The sequence below is a fragment of the Mus caroli genome, unplaced genomic scaffold, assembly GCF_978045245.1.
Source record: "Mus caroli unplaced genomic scaffold, Mus_caroli_1 scaffold_2, whole genome shotgun sequence".
NCBI classification, from domain to species: Eukaryota; Metazoa; Chordata; class Mammalia; order Rodentia; family Muridae; genus Mus; species Mus caroli.
The window spans coordinates 143483421-143504056 of record NW_028227257.1 but is presented as its reverse complement, the minus strand read 5'-3'; the positions used below and the strand labels follow the sequence as shown (position 1 = coordinate 143504056).

At 37.4% G+C, this 20636-nt stretch overlaps 1 protein-coding gene across 4 annotated transcripts in view; it reads right to left on the bottom strand.

The window, feature by feature from the left end:
- The window catches only part of Rc3h2 (ring finger and CCCH-type domains 2), a 60629-nt gene extending 41715 nt beyond the window's left edge, over nt 1–18914 (bottom strand). For 2 of the 4 annotated variants that reach the window (XM_085834961.1, XM_085834964.1), the window contains exons 1-6: nt 18718–18914; nt 15381–15416; nt 10197–10493; nt 6817–6934; nt 5116–5349; nt 880–1055 (exon numbers count right to left, since the gene is read on the bottom strand). In XM_085834961.1, coding sequence (XP_085691087.1) covers nt 880–1055; nt 5116–5349; nt 6817–6934; nt 10197–10427 — 759 coding nt within the window. In that variant the 5' untranslated portion in view covers nt 10428–10493; nt 15381–15416; nt 18718–18914. Of the gene's footprint in view, nt 1–879; nt 1056–5115; nt 5350–6816; nt 6935–10196; nt 10494–15380; nt 15417–16847; nt 18485–18717 lie in introns of all 4 variants that reach the window. The other 2 variants (XM_085834962.1, XM_085834963.1) reach the window with 2 other exon arrangements.
- Nucleotides 18915–20636: the final 1722 nt, after the last annotated feature.

Genomic DNA, 20636 nt, shown 5'->3' with positions numbered 1-20636 from the left:
ATTCAGAGTTATTGATGGGAAAATAGATTTTATTAGCTTAGAAGGTAGATATATACCCAGTTCTAGTGCTTATTCTTTTCTTTCTTTTCAATGTATGTAAGTACAGTGTAGCAGTCTTCAGACACACCAGAAGAGGGCATTGGATCCCAATACAGATGGTTGTGAGCCACCATGTGGTTGCTTGGAATTGAACTCAAGACCTCAGGAGGAACTGTCAGTGTTCTTAACTGCTGAGCCATTTCTCTAGCCCCTTTAACAATAAAAGTTGTGTGTCTTTTATCAGGGAACTGAATAATCAAAGGCAGGGTAGAAGCCCCTGATACAGATTAAATATTTTCCACAACTGATAACAGATAGAAAACAGGGATTCAGGTAGCTTTTCTCATCTATCAATGACCTAAAAATTCCATTTAAAAATAGCTTTCACATCCCGTCAAACAAAATACCATACAGCATGGCAATCTTCTTAACTTTTGAATTTCTTGTGGACTAATTTTATATTGAAGACTTTAATCAGTACACAAAAGATAAAGAAAATAATGAATTACAAAAATTTCCTCCTCTTATCGAAGTCTACAATATTTGTTAAAGCAATTGATGTAAAGAAGTAAAGATGTCTCAGTTCATTTTACAAGTTCCTCGAAGAGTCTAAAGTTAGGATTTTACATATGTTCAATTCAGTATTTCTGAAACCAACTGGTAAGAACAAGTATCTGGTGTCAGAGATGAATTAATGAATAAGGAAAAGTAAAAAACCACTCCTCTTTACTTTAGAAGTGTTCTGTATTTCTGAGGGTCACTAGATTGGCAACATAAATTCTCAGAAGCCTCCATCTCAAGTATAAACCCATGGTCTTCGGACAGTTGTACTGGGCTTACCTTAAAACAAGAAGCTCGGTACAATAGCTGCACAACATGGCCAATACTTGTTTTTGATGCCTGAGGAAATCTTGGTTCTAGTCTTTGCACAACAAAAAGTACCAGAACTTTCCTAGAGAGAGCAGAACCATCTTCTAATGCCAGCAATACCAACTTCAAGGCTTCTTCTTGCATAGCTAGAAATAGTAAAGATTATACTGATGATGTCTGTCAAAATTATACTTGGGTATTAACTTATGGTGATATAATCTACATCTAATTAGAATGGAAAGAAGAAATGACATTATACAAAAACAATTCATTTTTAAATCAATCAAGTGCCAGCAAAGCCAACTCATGAGGTAAAAATGTTTGTTGATCAAGGCTAGCAATCTTGAGTTTAATTCCCAGAACCCAGGTAATAGTGAAAGAAAAGACTCCACAAAATTGTCCTGAGGTCCACTCAGGTCACGATGCAGTTAAACAGATCCAACATATACACATACAATATTAAATTTGTTTCTTTTGGTTTTTCAAGACAGGGTTTCTCCGTGTAGCCCTGGCTGTCCTGAAACTCGCTCTGTAGTCCAGGCTGGTCTCATACTCACAGAACTGCTTGCCTCTGCCTTCCAAGTACCGGGATTAAAAACATACGCCATCATGTTCAGCTCATAATAATAAATTTTTTTTTTAAATTTATATATATATATATGTGAATCAAAGTTTCCCCTTCATGTGTGTACATGCTCCATGTATGTGCCTTGTGCCCATGGCGGTTAGAAAAGGATATAGAACTCCTAAAAGTGGAGTTTACAGATGGTAAGCCACCTTATGGATACTGGGAATTGAACCTGAGGTCCTTGGCAAGAGCAAAGAGTGATCTTGACCACTGAGTCACCTTTACAGCTATATAAATAAAAGATTTAAAAGTTACCAAAGGGGGGAGGGGGAACTTTGCACTAAATAACCAATCAGAACACAGATGTGAACAGAACATCCTATCTTTTATTATTATTATTATTTTTTAAGATTATGTATACCTCAGTATGAATTTATGCATACTGCATACAGCTGCATTATTAGGCCAGAGAGGTCTGATCACTTAAGAGACTGAATTACAAATGAGTCACTGAATGTAGATTCTAGGATTCAAACTAGATTTCAAACTAGATGTAGATTCTAGGATTCAAACAGTAACTGCTTTTAACCACTGAGTCATCTCTCTAACCCAGAGAACAGAACTTTTAATAAAATATCTTCTGTAGGTATATAACAATCAATTAGATAATGATTTTCATGAGAATGTAATTCATAAAAACAGAGAACTGCTTTGACAGTAATATAAGGACATACAAACTTGGTTTATGCACAAGACAGTTTCTGTGCCTGTCGAAAACTATTTTGACTATAATTTTAATAATGGCCTTTGGATAGAGTACCTAAAGGAGATATTAATTTCATTTATACTGCTTGCTTGCTTGTGTGCTCCTGCTTGCTCACTCTCTATATCTCCTTCCCTCCCTTCCTCTCTCTATTTCTCTCAGGACAGATGAGTTTGAGGCCTGTCTGATCTACAAATTGAGTTTCAGGACTGTCAATTCTACACAAAGAAACTGTCTAGGAAAAAAAAGAAAGGAAAAGAAAAAACAAACAGACACAAGGTAATACGGCTATTAACTTAGCCATAGTTTTTTTTACCTAGTATAATGCAAGGCCCTTAATTCCATCCCAGCAATGAAAAACAAAAAGGTGTTTTGCAATATCCAAGTGGCGTTTAGTACATTCACAATGCTGTAAAACCATTAACTGTATGTAGTTCAAAGACATTTTTTTCACTGTTCCAAAGGAAACTCGGTTATCCAGAAGTCATTTCTGGCAATCTTTTTTCCTCAGCAATCACTTATTTCCTATCACATTTTCAAACATCATCTATAAGCAGCATGTATCACTCTATGGATATATCAAATGTTGGTTTTCTTCATTTCGTTATATGGTTAGACGGTACTTTATGAATACATTATGTTTTTATTGTGACTGACAAAAAGAATGCTTTTACCTTTTTTATACTATAAAATAAATGCCCTGTATTTGAGACTATTCCTACCAAGATAATACAGGGATTGGTTCCAGATAAAAGAACACTAAAGATCACTGGGGAGAGGGAGGTGGGGACAGCGATCCAGGTGTAAAATGAATAAATGGGGGGGAAAAAGAGCATTAAGACCAAGCATGGTGGCACATTAGTGAAATCAACAGTTAGAGCCCTTGAGACAGGGTCCTCAATATATCCCAGGCTGGCCTCCAACACATCTTTCTACTTGATCCTCCCAAGTACAATTACATGTATTTATGATCATGACCAGCTTGTGCACACCTTTCAAATATTATAAATATTATTGCAATAAACACTTGAGTCCAAGTATCAGAAGGCCTAGTAAACTCCTCAGTCATGTTTAATTGTAGTAGGATTGCCAAAATCTTTTCTGTATAGGAAAACATTTTCTATGTCATATTTTCCACATCATTACTAACTTGTCAGGTAGATATTTGGTTTTAATCATAACAAATAAAACATGTATGAAGTAGTATCTCAATTTCTGAGTCAGTCTCTCTCTCTCTCTCTCTCTCTCTCTCTCTCTCTCTCTCTCTGTGTGTGTGTGTGTGTGTGTGTGTGTGTGTGTGTGTGTGTGTTGTGGGGTAACCTCAGTCATGGCCTAGCAATATGCTAGGTAACAATTACCAGAGAGCTGCCAAATGGTGGTGGCACATGCCTTGAAGCCTAACATTTAGGAAGCAGATCTCTGTAAGTTCGAGGATGGCCTGGTTTATAGGGCAAGTTCCAGGACACCCAAGGCTACAGAGAGAAACCTGTTTCATCTTTTAAAAAAGAGAGAGAGCCGGGAGTGGCGGTGCACGCCTTTAATCCCAGTACTTGGGAGGCATAGGCAGGCGGATTTCTGAGTTCGAGGCCAGCCTGGTCTACAAGGTGAGTTCCAGGACAGCCAGGACTACACAGAGAAACCCTGTCTCGAAAAAAGAGAGAGAAAAAGAATTTCAACAGAGCTCTGCCTTGCAGCCCCTTGCTGGTTCTGATTTACAACCCATACTAACTAAAGACTTTTGGTATCTTCTGTAAGAGTAGTTCTCAACCTGTGTGGGTTAAAACCACTTTGGTATCGCTTCCCATGTATCCTATCAGATACTTATATTACATTCCTAACAGTAGCAGAATTATAGAAATTTTATGAACTAATTTTATAAATTGAATTTTATTAATTTTAATGAAATGAAGTAATTTTATGGCTGGGGTCACTATACATGATGAACTGTATTAAAGGGTTGCAGCATTAGGAAGCTTGAGAACCACACCTAGATAGGCTTGTTTTCCATCTGTCTCTTTTATTTAAGTCGTTTGGTATACTTCTGAATCAGGTTTTTGTCTCTTTGAAGTACAATAATATTGGTATCTAGTGCTTTTACAGATAAAAAGCAAACATGAACAAATATCCAAAAGTAACATCCTTAAAATAAAACCATAAATAAGGTTTTGTTTTTTTTTAAAAAATTAAACTTTAAAAAAAAAAATTAAACTTTTTACTGAGCAAAATTTAAAGCATAGCCGGGCAGTGGTGGCGCAAGCCTTTAATTCCAGCACTTGGGAGGCAGAGGCAGGCGGATTTCTAAGCTCGAGGCCAGCCTGTGCAGTTGTAGGTTCCTTCTTAGATTAGTTTAATAAATTTGCAAATTGGAGATGAGCCCTTTATCTCACTGATGCCTAAGGATTAAATGAGAAATTTCTTCCAAAGCACTGGCTATAAGAATAGATTGATTCTTTGTCAGGATATACTATGTCAGGATAGACTATACTATGTCAGGATAGACTATACTATGTCAGGATAGACTATACTATGTCAGGATAGACTATACTATGTCAGGATATACTATGTCAGGATAGACTATACTATGTCAGGATATACTATGTCAGGATAGACTATACTATGTCAGGATATACTATGTCAGGATAGACTATACTATGTCAGGATATACTATGTCAGGATAGACTATACTATGTCAGGATATACTATGTCAGGATAGACTATACTATGTCAGGATATACTATGTCAGGATATACTATACTATGTCAGGATATACTATGTCAGGATAGACTATACTATGTCAGGATTTTTTTTTTTGGCCCTAAAAATTGGCATCTTCAAAGTCTGATAACCATTTTAGTGTTATGGTGATCTATTTTACCTGGCCCTAGAAACTGGCATCCTCGAGCCCTGACAGCAGCCCATAGGTTGGCAGACAGCTGCTGAGGGTTCTGGTGCTGCAGTATCAGTTCTGTCACAGTTCTTTCTCCTAGTGAACGGGCCGCTCGCATAGCTCTGACACGACCTTCTTCTTCCACCAGTTGACAGTTTACGAGTGTAACTAGTTTCCTTTGCATTGGTCGGCTCAGGGCACTCTGGTTCAAACTAGCTACACCTTTAACAAATGGAGACAAAAGAAACAACATTTTCAATTAAAATAAAGACAATTTTCATCACCTGTATTTAATTCATAAATAATAGCTCTTTATGAGTCCCTTATCTAATAATTTTATTTACTTATTTTTATAATTTTTAAAAAAAATTTATTTATTTTTATTTATTTATTCGAGTACACTGTAGCTGTCTTCAGACACACCAGAAGAGGGCATCAGATCCCGTTACAGCTGGTTGTGACCACCATGTGGTTGCTGGGAATTGAACTCAGGACCCCTGGAAGAGCAGTCAGTGCTCTTTACCACTGAACCATCTCTCCAGCCCGATAATTTTATTTTTTAAGTGAATATTCTGTCCCTGTTTATTACCTTTCTATAGAAATAAAGAACCTAATTCTTAAATGCTTCAGATTTCATCTTGGTGCCATGTTCTATAGGCTGGATCTGTCCAAATATATGTTGATATTTACTTTACCCTCTGTCTTAATAAAGGAACTAGAGGTAAATTTACTGACAAGTGAATATAAATTTTAATCTTAAAAAAACAACAATAAGCTGGGCAGTGGTGGCACATGCCTTTAATCCCAGCACTTGGGAGGAAGAGGCAAGCGGGTTTCTGAGTTAAAGGCCAGCCTGGTCTACAAAGTGAGTTCTAGGACAGTCAGAGCTACACAGAAAAAGCCTGTCTTGAAAACAAAAATCACTGTTCAACACCACTTCCCAACTTTACTCAGAGCAAAGGTTCAAGACTTTAAATGGTCTGAAAGTCAGTATATCACCTTGCCTCACTATATTTCACCTCAACTTTTCTTATGACAGTTTCCTCACTCACATTACTCCAAGCACACTCTCCTCTGGACAAGGGGACAATACCCTGGATGGCTATTCTTTCTGCCTAGAAAACACTTTTCCAGAAACTACATGGGTACCTACTTCACACCTTTTACCTCAATTCAATTTCAAAAGCCACCCTCTAAACAAGAGCATCATTAGACCTTCTTAAAAATTTACAGACTTTTAAGAGTCATTATTCTATCACTGATATTCTAAACCCTACGTATTTTCTTTTTATATCATTTATCATTTCACTATATAACCTAGTTCATCATACTATTTATTATAGTTTTTCCTTTTACTGAAATAATAAGTTTTACATGTAGGTCAAGGATGTATTTTCCTATAAAGTATTGAAAGCATCCCAAGTCCGTGTTTTATTAGCAGGCACAAAATAAATATTTGACTCATTCAAAAACTATTACATTTATAAGGAATAGCTAGCTAACAGGAAAACAGTGATAAACTAAAATTCTGCTTTTGTCAAAGCAATTAAAATAATTTATTATACTTGTATATTCATCCAATAGACTGTGGGCTCAGTGACAGGCAGTGACTCAAGCAACTGTTAAGAGCTCAACATTTAACACATGGTCAGATCATCCACAGCAATACAACACTTCTTATGAACTTACCTTTACCTCCACTTAGTGGTTTTAAGTAGAGTGCCAAGTCCTCTACGCATTTTTTTGCCACTTCATAGTGTTTATTCTCACCTAGATTACTTAACTTTATTGACTGATGATCTGGCACCTACAAAAAAAATATGCAGAGGTCCATTCATTCAGCTCATGCACCTTCTCTTTATAAATCTGCTAATAATCTTAATATAAAATTGTAATACAGAAATAAGTGTCATGGTTTGTATATTCTTGGACCAGGGAGTGGCACCATTTGGAGGTGTGGCCTTGTTGAAATAGGTGTGACCTAGTTGGAATAGGTGTCACTGTGGGTGTGGGCTTAAGACCCTCACCCTAGTTGCCTGGAAGTCAGTCTTCCACTAGCAGGCTTTGGATGAAGATGTAGAACTCTCAGCTCTGCCTGTGCCATGCCTGCCTGGATACTGCCATGCTCCCACCTTGATGATATGGACTGAACCTCTGACCCTGTAAGCCAACCCCAATTAAATGGTTTTTTATAAGACTTGCTTTGGTCATGGTGTCTGTTCACAGCAGTAAAACCCAACTAAGACACTACGTCAAAGCCGTAAGTCAACTTAAAACAAAGCTTTAAATTTAACAATATTTTATAAATGTTAATCTTTTATAGTTCCTAACTATGTCATAATTATGGAAAATGTTAATATGAGGTGGCTGCAGGAGATAGCTTAGATATTAAGAGCATACATTAATTTTCCAGAGAATGCAAGTGCAATTCCAGCACCCACACTGGGCAGCTCACAGACACCTGTAAATCCAGCTCCAAGGGATCCAACATCTTTGGCATTGGCAGGCACTGTACTTAGATGTACATATGCACCCACAGAAACAACACATAAAATTAAAAATTTTCAAAAGATGCTAATATAAGGGGAGTTGTGGAACGTTATACAAGTATTCTTGGTACTACTTTATTTCAACTTCTTTGTAAATCTAAAAGTATTTCAAAACAAAAAAGAAAGTGTCAGGGAGTCTGTCTCTACCACATACCATTTAGTACTGCTTCTATATGATTTACCTATTAAATTTATAACTTATGATCTATACTCCCTTGATAGATAGTGCCAGAGATATAACTCAATGATGAGAATTCTCATCTAGCAGAGGTTAGGCCCTCAGTTTAACCTCTACCACCAGAAAAAGGAAAAAAATAAAAAATAAAAAATGTAGGTAAACTTGACCTTGAAAAAATTATTTACTTGGTATCAAATTCCACATATGCAAAATAAAAATAACTCTACATATTTTATAATGTTATATGAAAGTTCAATCCAATCCCACAAACACTGACATTTATAAACCATTTCTCATGTGTCTACACTATGTATGGATCCATTAATAATCCAAAGAGAAAATGAAAATGTCTTGCTTCAAAGAGTTCAAATTCTACAGAGATAAGAGACAAGCCAATAAATAAACAAATACTATGTTAGAAGGCAATCAATGAAAATACAATGCAACTGTAAATGAAATGAAATATAATATGGAGAGGACTGGAGAGATGGCTTGGTGGTTAAGAGCTCTTGGTGCTCTCCCAGATGCTGCAGGTTCAGCTATGTTGGGCAACTGTCAATAGCTGTAACTCCAGCTTCAAGGAACTTATACCCTTTTTAGAGCAACTGTATGCATGTGACATTCACACACAGAGACACACAAAAATAAAGGTAAGGATTTAAAGCTGTGCACATCCCTACATACAGATACATACATGGATAGACACATTCACACAAGAAAGAACTAGAGAAGGGTTGCAATTTACTAGTGTAGTTCATAATAAACTTTCTGGAGAACTGCAACATTTGTAATTTCTTGAAAGTAGAGAGGAAAGAATCGTTGTAGGCAAAGACATTTTCAAAATCCCTATACATTAATATACATAACATATCTAAGAACTGGTCAGGAGACCAATATAAGTAGAGATAGTGAAGAGATGAGCCTGAAAAGATTGTGTTACAATGCATAGATCCATAGGTTATTTTACATACTAAAATAACACATTTATTCAGAAGGAACACTAAGACTGCCTGCGCTATAGAAGACAGGCAGTAGCTAGCACTATTGCAAAAAATTAAGTATTTTATTGAATTTTAAAGTGTAACTTTGGCAAGAGATATCATTATTTTATGACCCATTAGAAAAGTATGCTGCCAATTAAGCTATAACCCTACTAACTACAGAGTTACTGCCAAGATTCTAAAACAGTGAAAACAGATTTTGAGTATTTAAAAAGACAACTTCATCTATCAAGATATTAAAAAAAATGAACACAGTGGGTTATTAAATTTACTAAATAAGCCTGGAAATTTTCTAATAGAACTGTAAACTACTTGCTTTAGTTAGTTTTGGGCTTTTGTTTTCTTCTTTTTTTAGATGTTATTCCTTTCACTTGAGTTTTGAGACAGGGTTTTCCTGTGTAGGCCAGAATGGCACTGAACTCTATCTTCCTGTCTCAAGTGCTGAGTTTCCAAGCATGTGCCACCAGGAGAAGCTACTTTTTTCTTACTTTTTTACCATGCCATGTATGAAATTTCATCTTCTCCTCATTTGTAAGTAGGGGTAAAAGGTACCTAAAGAGCTAAGGTAAAAAGCAGAAAGAACATTTAGAATATTTATTTTTGCCTGGCGTGGTGGCGCATGCCTTTAACCCTAGCACTTGGGAGGCTGAGGCAGGCAGATTTCTGAGTTCAAGGCCAGCCTGGTCTACAGAGTGAATTCTGGGACAGCCAGGGCTACACAGAGAAACCCTGTCTCGAAAAACCAAAAAAAAAAAAAAGAAAGGAAAAAAAAGAAAAAAGAATATTTATTTTCATATGTACAATAGAACAGACCCTCATCAAATAAAAGTTATCAAATCTACATTCTTGCTAGGATTCAGTAAAATTATATAAAATGGAACAGTCATTGCACAACATACAGGGGCATAAGATGTTGAACAGAATTTGTTACTTGATAATACGATCAACCAACTGAAGTTACAAATAAGATCAACAAAATCTCCATCTAAGGGCTTTAGTTAGTTTTTTTTTTCTAACTAAACCTCTGATTTTACTTCTTTTCATGACTTAACAAATAAATACTGATATATTCACACAAACAGTTTCTCAACTACAAACAGTTTCTTATATATCTAAATTTTGGCTTTGGTATTGAAGTCAGAACAAAGAAATATATAACTGTAATGGGATTCATTATTTTGCTTAAGAATTTATAGCAGTAAGAAAAATCTTTGTAGGAACACATCACAAAAAGTAAATACACCTTTTAGGTATCGACTACCATTCAACATGCTCTGTACCAGCTAAAGAACTAATTTTGACAACTGATACAATAAACCAGTAAAAGTACTGGACACTTACCTGGGCTCCAACTAACTGAAGAAGTGCAAAGTTGACAGGGAGCACATCAATGTCTGTGTTTATGGCAGTCTGGTCAAAAGGACACGCTTTTCGGTGAAGTTTATTCAAGCAGGTCTTGCAAACTGTGTGTGAACAACCTAAACTGATGGGTTTGTGCACATTCTCATCAAATTCATTATAGCAGATTGGACAGGACAGAAACTCTGTCCATTGAGCTGCCTGCACAGGCATTGTGGAAGCTGATGCTCGGGTTAGCAGTCTAGCAGATCATTATTTTGATGTGTAGTGTTTTTTAAGCTGCAAATGGACAAAAGCAAGCATTAACAATATATTTATTAGTCATTCACTTAACTGTTAAAATCAACCACCACCACTCCAGAATCTAAAACATTTCTAAATATAGGATTTAGATGTCTCTATAACAATAAATAACAAAACTGTAAGTTGAATTACATTTTGCACATTTACCCAGAGACAATTTATTAATACTATTCCTTTCAACTAAACTCTACTGCTTGTTCATGCAATAGTAATCAAAACTTTGGTGTATTTTTCTTAGTGACTAATACATTCTATTTTTTATTGCTTAATGTTTTTATTTTGTGTGTGTATTTATGTGTATGTATGTGGGCCCATGTGCGCCATGTATGCATGCTAGTTAGTTCTCTCCTTCTAACATGTGGGACCTGAGGACACACAGATCATCTAGCTTGGCAGTAAGCATCTTTACTATCGCACACCCCCTACCTCCCACTCTCTACTTAAGAACACGAACAATGTGTTCGTGGTGGCACACATGCCTTTAACCCCAGCACTTGGGAGGCAGAGGTGGGCGGATCTTTGTCAGGTCAAGGTTAGTATGTCTACAGAGTGAGTTCCAGGACAGCCAAAGCTATACAGTGAAACCCTGTCTTGAAAAACATAAACAAGAGCTGAAAAATGGCTCAGTGGTTAAGAGCACTGACTGCTGTTCTGGAGGGACTGAGTTCAACCCAGCAAAACAACATGGTGGCTCACAGCGCTCTGTAATGAGATCAGATGCCCACTTCTGGTGTGTCTGAAGACAGTTGCAGTGTACTTACATATTATAAATAAATAAATCTTTAAAAAAAAAGAAAAAGGAAAAAGAAAAACCTAAACAAGCAAGCAAACTAACAAATAAAAAAATAAAAAAAATTAAAAAAAAAAAGGGAAAACCAAAGAACACAAATTACTGGACCGTTTGAAGATTGAAGTGTTTTCTTTGGATAACCACTACCTCAAAATATACTGATATGGCTTAATAGCTACTAAGCTTCAGAAACTATTGATCAAAATAATACTGTAGGGATGGAGAAGTAGTTTTGTCAGTCTGCTCAGCAGGCAGGAGACCCTGATTCAATTCCTAGCACCACAATCATCAAAACAATGTGCTACGCTTCTTTGTGAAATGTCAGCTTGGCATCTATGCTACATTAGGATGTACCTCAGCTTAGTGAGTTACTGAAAATCTACAGATGACTGTGATGACAGGGATGTTGTCAAAAACTGAAAAAATAAAGAATAATGACAAAAGCAAAGAAAACACTGTCTATGGCCAGTAAGACGGCTCAACAGAAAAGCATGTACAGTTAAACTTGGTAACTCAAGTTCCATCCCTGGGACCAACATTGTGGTAAGAGAGAAAAAACTCTCACAAGCTGTCCGTTAACATGCACATTGCTCCAATGCAAATCGCCCCCCTATAAAATAAAATGAAAAAAAAAATACCTAGAATTTTTTGTCATAGTTCATAATACTTTTGACAAAAGTATGTATCTGTGTTTTTTTTAAAACTTGTCAGGCCCAACAGAGTTGGCTTAGAAAAATAAAACATTCTCTTGGAATAGTTCTAAGCAGAAAATAAGATATAAAATATTTATCTTTGCACTGATTATAGTACAAACACAGAAAAATAACTATAAGAGAATCATTTTACATATTTTCTTGTTTGATTAGTAATTGTATAGCATTTAGTAAAGCAAGCAAGAGTCACAATCTACTTTTTGGGTTTTTGTTTTGCTTTGTTTCTTTTGACTTTTCTTCTTTCTTTCTTTTTGTTTTTGTTTTGTTTTTTGTTTGTTTCTGAGACAGGGTTTCTCTGTGTAGCCCTGGCTGTCCTGGAACTCACTCTGTAGACCAGGCTAGCCTTGAACTCAAGAGATCCACCTGCCTCTGCCTTCTAAGTGCTAGGATTAAAGGTACATAACACCATTGCCTAGCAAGAGTCACAATCGAAACTATACCACTTATAACTCACACATCCTTAATATTTTCCAATTCAAAACTTACGTTAGTCTGACAAAGGCCATCAGGTAAACATTAAATATAGGTATTTAGGATAATTAAACCACCAAATACTTTATTTCATACAAATGCTTACAAAATACATTGGATGTACAGAATGCTAGATGCTCAGAAAGAGTAGTTGGCATCAGGAAAAAGAAACATGTAACAGTAAGCACTCCCCAGAACCCCAAGAGACAAAACTCCAGTGGCCTTTACAGTGCTTTAGTATTTATTGATTGATTTTTTTTTTTTTTTTTTTTTTTTTTGGTTTTTCCAGATAGGGCTTCTCCGTGTAGCCGTGGCTGTCCTGGAACTCACTTTGTAGACCAGGCTGGCCTCGAACTCAGAAATCCCCCTGCCTCTGCCTCCCAGGTGCTGGGATTAAAGATGTGCCCCACCATGCCCGGCTCTTTTTTTTTAAGCCAAGCAGTAGTGGCACATGCCTTTAATCTCAGCACTCAGAGGCACAGGCATTTCTGTGAATTCAAGGCCAGCCTTGCACAAGACCAAGTTCCAGGACAGCCAGGACTACATAGAGAAAATCTGTCTTAAAAAATTAAAAAGTGCCAGGCCGTGGTGGCACACGCCTTTAATCCCACCACTTGGGAGGCAGAGGCAGGCAGATTTCTGAGTTCGAGGCCAGCCTGGTCTACAGAGTGAGTTCCAGGACAGCCAGGGCTACACAGAGAAACCCTGTCTCGAAAAATTTAAAAAAAAAAAAAAAAGTAAAAGACTTTTTAAAATTTTTTTTAAAAAATTAAAATTTACTTGGTAAACTTGAAACAGGTCTTAATATACAAAAAAAGTATCCCATATAATGTACAAATCTTTACTAAACAGCTTTAATGAAAAATTATAGATTAATATCAATATATTTACTTCTAAGCAACTCAAATTTGTCAAGATAGAAATTTTTACACGTTATCCTCAAACTGATTAGAGCCACCAATCTGAAACCAGTTAGTCTACTACCAAGTGTAGAGATTGCCAATAAGCAAGTGAGCAAATACTCTTTGAAACTAACAGATTTGATGTTCTACATTCCGGCTATAGAATTACAAATCCAGGCAAAAGATGAATTTCATTTTAATCTACAACTGGAAAGCCGAATTAATAACATAAATTGGTATTTTGCTAGACAGACGTTTGTGTAGAAACACTGACTCTACTGCGTTAGGGTTTCACAAACTGCTTGGCAACAGCAAACAAAGAACTAACACCCTTTTCCTTAGGTCTCCAAGACTATTGGGACAGTGCTCCAGATGCACCTGACAGCTCTTTAATGTGTGTGTGTGTGTATATGTATATATATAAGCACACACACGCGCGCACACACACACATTTATCTAGATAAGAGCTTTTAATCCTAATTCATATTAGAAACTAAATGAATGCCTGTAAATGTAAAGAACAGCTCAGATGAAACTGACCACACCGTCAATTTCCCCCCTGCCATGTCACAGGTTCTGATAGGAAACTTACTAAACTTTCTTTACACAATGTGATTTGATTCCTAAAGATGTTTTCCTTTACATTTACTTATGGTCAATAAATTCTAAGTTATGCAAATAAAAAAATGAACATTTTATCCAAAACATAGAAACATGCATAACCATTAAAATATTTAATTGGTGGCATAGGAGTTTCAACTCTCTATTTAAAAGGTACTTCTTAGGCTGGTGAGATGGCTCAGGGGGTAAGAGCACCCAACTGTTCTTCCGAAGGTCCGGAGTTGGGACCACATGGTGACTCACAACCATCCGTAATGAGATCTGGCACCCTCTTCTGGAGTGTCTGAAGACAGCTACAATGTACTTACATATAATAAATAAATAAATCTTTAAAAAAAATTGTTTAAAAAAAAATAAATAAAAGGTACTTCTTAAGCTTATCTAAATACTTTTACAATTATTCCAAAAAAATTTTTTTTTTTTTTTTTGAAACAGGGTTTCTTTCTAACAGCCTAGTTGTCCTGGAGTCCATAAACTAGGTTGGCCTTGAACTCAGAGATACTCCTGCCTCTGCTTCTTGAGTTCTGGGGCTAAAAGGTGTGCACTACTACCATCCAGCCTCCTATTTTTTTTTTTTTTTATATGCTCAACCTCTTACTATTTTTATAGTTTTAAAAGCATATAAATAGACAATGGAGAGCTCAGTATACTAATTTATAGAACTTTTAGGCTTATAGTAATATATTTTACAATGACTTATTTGATTCAGTAGATATGACATCATAATTGCTAACATTTTAGTGACTAGCAAAGTACTTATCCCAAATATACTTCCCACATGTTTCAAGTTGAGATAAAATAGACTAAAAAGCCCAAAAAATCTAGATGCCTACAGAGATTGAGAAAATATTCTCACTATTAACTAATTTCAGTACCTAGTTTTTAACACTGAAAAGGCATAAGATAAAGCCCAGGAGAAATACTAAAGTAGAGGCAGAACCTTAAACAGGCTCAGACTCCCAAGCTATAAGTTCCTTGATATAAGTCCAAATTCATGATATACAAAGAGTAACAGACTTGTTTTATAGATGCAAATTACAAACTTCTTTACCGAAATAAACAGCATACTAGCAAAACACTTTCATTTTCTGTCAATTTTCTATTACATAGTCAGTTCAGGACCATGACACTCTTAAAAAGTCAGAATAGAATATATGCCTTTTTCACTACTTTGTGTGTAAAACATAATAGTGTAACATAGTATTTTATAATTCTGTTTATAAAAATATACACTTGGAGGTTGGTTGTTAAACAATCATTATTTACATTTGAGTACTATAGTGGACTACACTGATACTTCCCCATATAGAACATATCAAAGTAATTAGTTTTGTTCAAGGATGTAGCTCAATTGTAGAACACTTGCCTAATGTTTGTGAAGCTTTAAATTCAATCCCCGGTACTGCAAAACAAAACAAAACATAGCTTTAGACTTAAAATCATACTAAAAGCATCAGAAGTACAATGTAAGATTTAACCTAAAAAAAAAAAAAAAAAAAAAAAGCAAACAGAAACTAATGGAAGCAAACTCAACATCTCAGCTCTCAAGTAAGAGATTTTGGATAAAAATGGAGCTATATCACAACAACTGTTGTTTTGTTTTAATCTATAAAATGGATGAGATCAAATTTTACTCTTCAAATTAGGGGCTGAACCCAATTTTTAAAGTAAGATAGAGCTTTCAATGCATTCTAATAGACATGCTTCTTAATGATGGCTAAACATGAAATACTTCAACTGAACTTACTTATTCTGCCTCTAGATAACTTTCTCTTTCTTTTCTTTTCTTTTTTCTTTTCTTCTTTTTCCATTCCTAGCTGTCCTGGAACTCAATCTGTAGACCAGGCTGGCTTTAAATTCAGAGATACACCTATCTCTGCCTCCCCAAGTACTGGGACCAAAGGCTCACGCCACCATGTGGCTAACCTTAACTTTCTTATTACTGAAGTTCTTAGTTCTCTAATTATTCTCACTCTAAAAGGCTACCATTGGGAAAGTTTTGGGTTCCACATGTATGTATGTGTATTTTTATGTATGTATGTATGGTGCCACTGCATGGCAGTTGAGTCCTATAAATACCAAGGAAGTTCAGGGCAAGAGGACAGTTGGCAAGCTAAAGGTTAGCCTAAGCTACAGAGCAAGTTCCAGCCTAGGCTGGGTCAAATGAGACCCTGAGTCAAAAATATCAAAAAACTGCCAGCAGTGGTGGCACATGCCTTTTATCCCAGCACTCAGGAGGCAGAGGTAGGTGGATTTCTGTGAATTCAAGGCCAGGATGAATTACACATAAAAAAAAACCCTGTCTAAAAAAAAACAAACCACAAAAAAAATACAATAATCTCTGGTTTTCAAAAGGAAAAAACCATAGCGGAATCAATTTTGGTGGTTTATTTTATAAGTAAAATATTATTTTAACATGTAATCATGTAAAAACCTAAATATTAAAATGTTAGAGAATATTCCATTAAGTCTTTGAAATGTAGCATATATTTTGCATTTAACAACACATTTCAAATTACACTAACTCCATTTTAAGTCCTTAACTGTCACATGTGGCTATCAGGTAGTACAAGCAAATCTCGACTACAAATAATATAAAATAATACTCAAGATCTGATTTTTATTAGAAATTTTGAGGTACAAGTCACACACTTAAGGATTTAGAAATGGAATTAGAAATTAGAGATGTAATCAACAACTCTCACGAGACTGGGTGCAAATCATCTTTAATTTCCAACTAGCTTTATTTTTAACCAGAGACTTCCCTTTTCCATCTCTAGGAAGTGAAATTTCAACCAGGTCCAACCAAAAATAAGCACGTACTTATTACAACCTTGTTAAGTCAGGGATGGTGGTGCACACCTTTAGTCCCAGTGTTCATGAGGCAGAAACAGGTGTTCTCTTGAGTTCAATGTTAGCCTTGTCTACATAGTGAGTTACAGGATAGTCAGGGCTACTTGTGAAGGGGAATCTTGTCTCAAAGAACAGAACAAAACAAAACAAAAAACAAAATAAACAAAACTTGTTACAAATTTATAGCATTTTTACCCATCACATAACTTACAGGCTCTAGTTTTAAATATAAAATCCTAAGTGGAGAAAATAATGCCTCTGACAACTGGAAGGCAGCAAATTACAAACACAGAAACTAAATTAATGAAAACATGAACAAGAATGTCTTCTTGCATGTCATACTAACACAACAATAACTCATGGGGTAATTCAAAGGCTCCACTAATGAATTAGACTTCAATTCTCGAAGAATAAAAGCCTGTTTAATTATGGTACCTGTCTTCTCTAAACAAGATTAGAAAATATATTAAGTGTTTTGTCCTTCAAGCAATTTTCCAAACTCTGAAACGTGGGAAACATGAATCACCAAATCAACAAAACATTGTAAAATTGGAAAATAGCCTTTAATAGGATGAAATAGTCTCTGGTTTTTCAAGAACTGACTGTGTTAGTAAACAATTTAACATGGATATTGATGTCAGATCAGTGATGTAGTTTTTTAACCACATAAAAGGTAAAAACAGGAGTCTACAAACTATTCTTAATGATTCCAAGTCTTAGGTTGTGTATACAAGTTAACCACAAAGAGACTAGACCCACCAACTAGAACATTCGTTTCTTTCCTTCTGTCAAATAATATCACTTTAGTGTGCCATTATTAGCTTTCTCTGGTTAATTCCAAATTTTTACTGGAACTTTAAAGCCTGACTACTAAAAATGACAGGAAGATTAGTAAAACACTTTAACACTTTATTTGGGATATAAAGTCAACTCTAATTACAGTGGGTCAAGATGAGAAGAAATTCCTTAGGGTCCTAAGGTTAAGAGGACAGTGGGATTAAAAAGAACGGAGGTGGAGCTTAAACAAAAATCTAAACAGGTTGAGAATCACTGAATTTGAATACTTAATGTCTGTGATGACTTTAGACTATTTTGGTCTAAAGGCTGTGTCTGCCAGTATCTTAAAAACTCTGGTGATTTCAAGGATGGAAATGACAGCTACCCTTATCTCCTTCCTAAAGACAGAAAGTACAGCTGTTTCTCTTAGAAACAAAGATGCTTTCTACCATTCTCCTAAGATGGTGGAAGAGTCTCCTTATGAGGCTCCCCCAAGGAAAATAAGAAGAAAGGGGAAAAGAAAGCTATAGCAGAATTCCCTGGCTGTGTTTCATGCCATCGCTCCTAGTCACATCCCCTGGTCCAGCCATCTCCCTCCAGGGAGGTTAAGCCCTCCCTGGGCATTGTTTAGCCAGGGTCCCTATTTACAACACTCAGATCGCCTCCATCCCAGCGCTGTGGTCTCGGTAAGCCGGAGGGCTGAAAAGAAAACGCTAAGACAGGACCTGATCTCGGGGACCTTCTCGAAAGCCCCTCTTCCTACATGGGGTAAGCAAAGAAGGAAGCCGGCCTCTGTTCGGGTGGGCTCCTCAGTGGTCAGAGGCGTCCCTTCAGCCGGTGCTGGAAAAAGGTGGCCATTTGAGCGTTTCGCTTCGCATCAAAAAGCCCTACCAGAGCGAGGGGCCTCCTCGGGGCCCGGGTTCCGCCGTGTCAGGTGCGGCCCGCGGCTCCCAACCCTCGGGGTACCGGCGGCGGTGCACAGGCCGCCGGGCAGAGACAGCTCCCCGCCCCACCTCTGGGGACCGGGCAGCAGGGCCAGGGCCCCAGCCGCATCTTGCCCGCCCCCGCCCTACCTGAGGGGCCCGGGCGGGGTCGCTAAGGGCCGCTCCCGGGGGCCCCGCGACGGCGCGGCTCGGCGACGGAGGCGCCTCGTCTCGCCGGGGCAGAGCTCGGCGGCGGTTTCAGGGCCTCAAACTCCATCGGGAGCTACAGGGACAGCCCCGTTGGCGGCGGCGAAGGCCGCGACGGGGCCTCCTCCTCCTCCCTCCCTCCGCCTCCTCCTCCTCCTTCTCCTCCTCCTCCTCACCACGGAGGCGGACCTGGAGGGATCCCGATTTAGCTCTCGCGAGAAGATACTGTTCACTTCACGCGAGATTACGCAAGCCCGGGAGTTGGGGCAAAAGGGAAGCGTAGTGGCTCCGCCACCAGAACTGCGCATCAGTTTCCCTCTGAAGAAGAAAGCCACCCTCGTCACATGACAAGGGAACCCCAGAGTACTGTGGGAGATGATGCGAGGACTAGGCAAGACGAAGGGCCTTATGGGAAACTCCCTGCACATCTAAGCCTTGAGCCAGGAGGCTTGCGAGATTGAGCCAACGTTAAATTTATCATCCATAGAGCACAACCTGCTACATGTACTATCTATGTTACAGTCAACTTTACTCTCTTGTAGTGAGATACTAACCAGATTAGCAAATAATTCTCCAGTTTACAAAAACCAGGACCAAAGTGAAAACGTTTGGCAAATCCACCTACCTCATCTAAAATCCCAAATGCCTTAAAAGGGAGAAGGATCAAATTTTACAAGTTTTGGAATTATAACTCAATATTTGTTAGAGGACTTATGGCAACCTGTAAGGTAGGAATTGTGAAGAAAGACTGAAAATAAGGATGAGAAAAGCAACAATTATGAACAAATATGCCAGGCTGTATGATAACATAATTTAAAAGTATTTTAGTTTTATAATTAATTTATCAAAGTTATCCTAAAAGGTTGATACTGTGAATCTATGCTAATGATGTGCAACTGAATGTGAAACAAAATGTTCAGCAACATCCATGATAATCTGTATGTAAATTAGAATATGGAAATTTCTCTGATGAAGCTTTAAATATAAATGAGTTATAATCCAGGTGTGGGGCTGGCGAGATGGCTCAGTGGTTAAGAGCACCGACTGTTCTCCGAAGGTCCTGAGTTCAAATCCCAGCAACCACATGGTGGCTCACATCTGATGCCCTCTTCTGGAGTGTCTGAAGACAGCTACAGTGTACTTACATATAATAAATAGATCTTTAAAAAAAAAATCCAGATGTGATGGTGCATCCCTGTGAACCCAGCAATTGAAAGGTCCAGGCAGAATCATAGACTGGACTGCTTACAACTGCAGCTCCAGCGACACAAAGCTTCTGGCAAGTGTGACAAGATCAGGCTTTTTAGTTTTTGCATTTTGTTTTTTATTTGTGAAAGATCCATTGGCCCCACCTGTTTGTTTTGTTTTCTGGTGCCTTGGCTAGCCTGTAACTAGCTCTATAGACCAGGCTGGCCTCAAACGAAGAGATCTATCTGACTGCATCCCGAGTGCTGGGATTAAAGGCATGTACCACCACCACCACCTGGCAGCCCCACCAGCTATACATTAACTCATTATTCATAATCTCATCCAATTATGCTTATAAAAAAGAAACTTTCCAACAATCAGGTGTACATTTTGGTATCTTCTTCTTGTTTTTGTTTCAAGACAGGGTTTCTTGTGTAGCCCTGGCTTTCCTGGAACTCACTCTGCAAGACTCCTGCAACTCATAAAGATCTAACCGCCTCTGCCTCTGGAGTGCTAGGCTCAAAGGTGTGCACCATCACCACCTGGCACATTTCTGTTATTTTTCAACTGGACAGTGATGAGTAATTTTATATATACATGTTCCCTAACCTACTGTGTGTGCATTTTCCATTCTACTTCCATTTGATATTTTTCCATTTCACACAGGAAACATT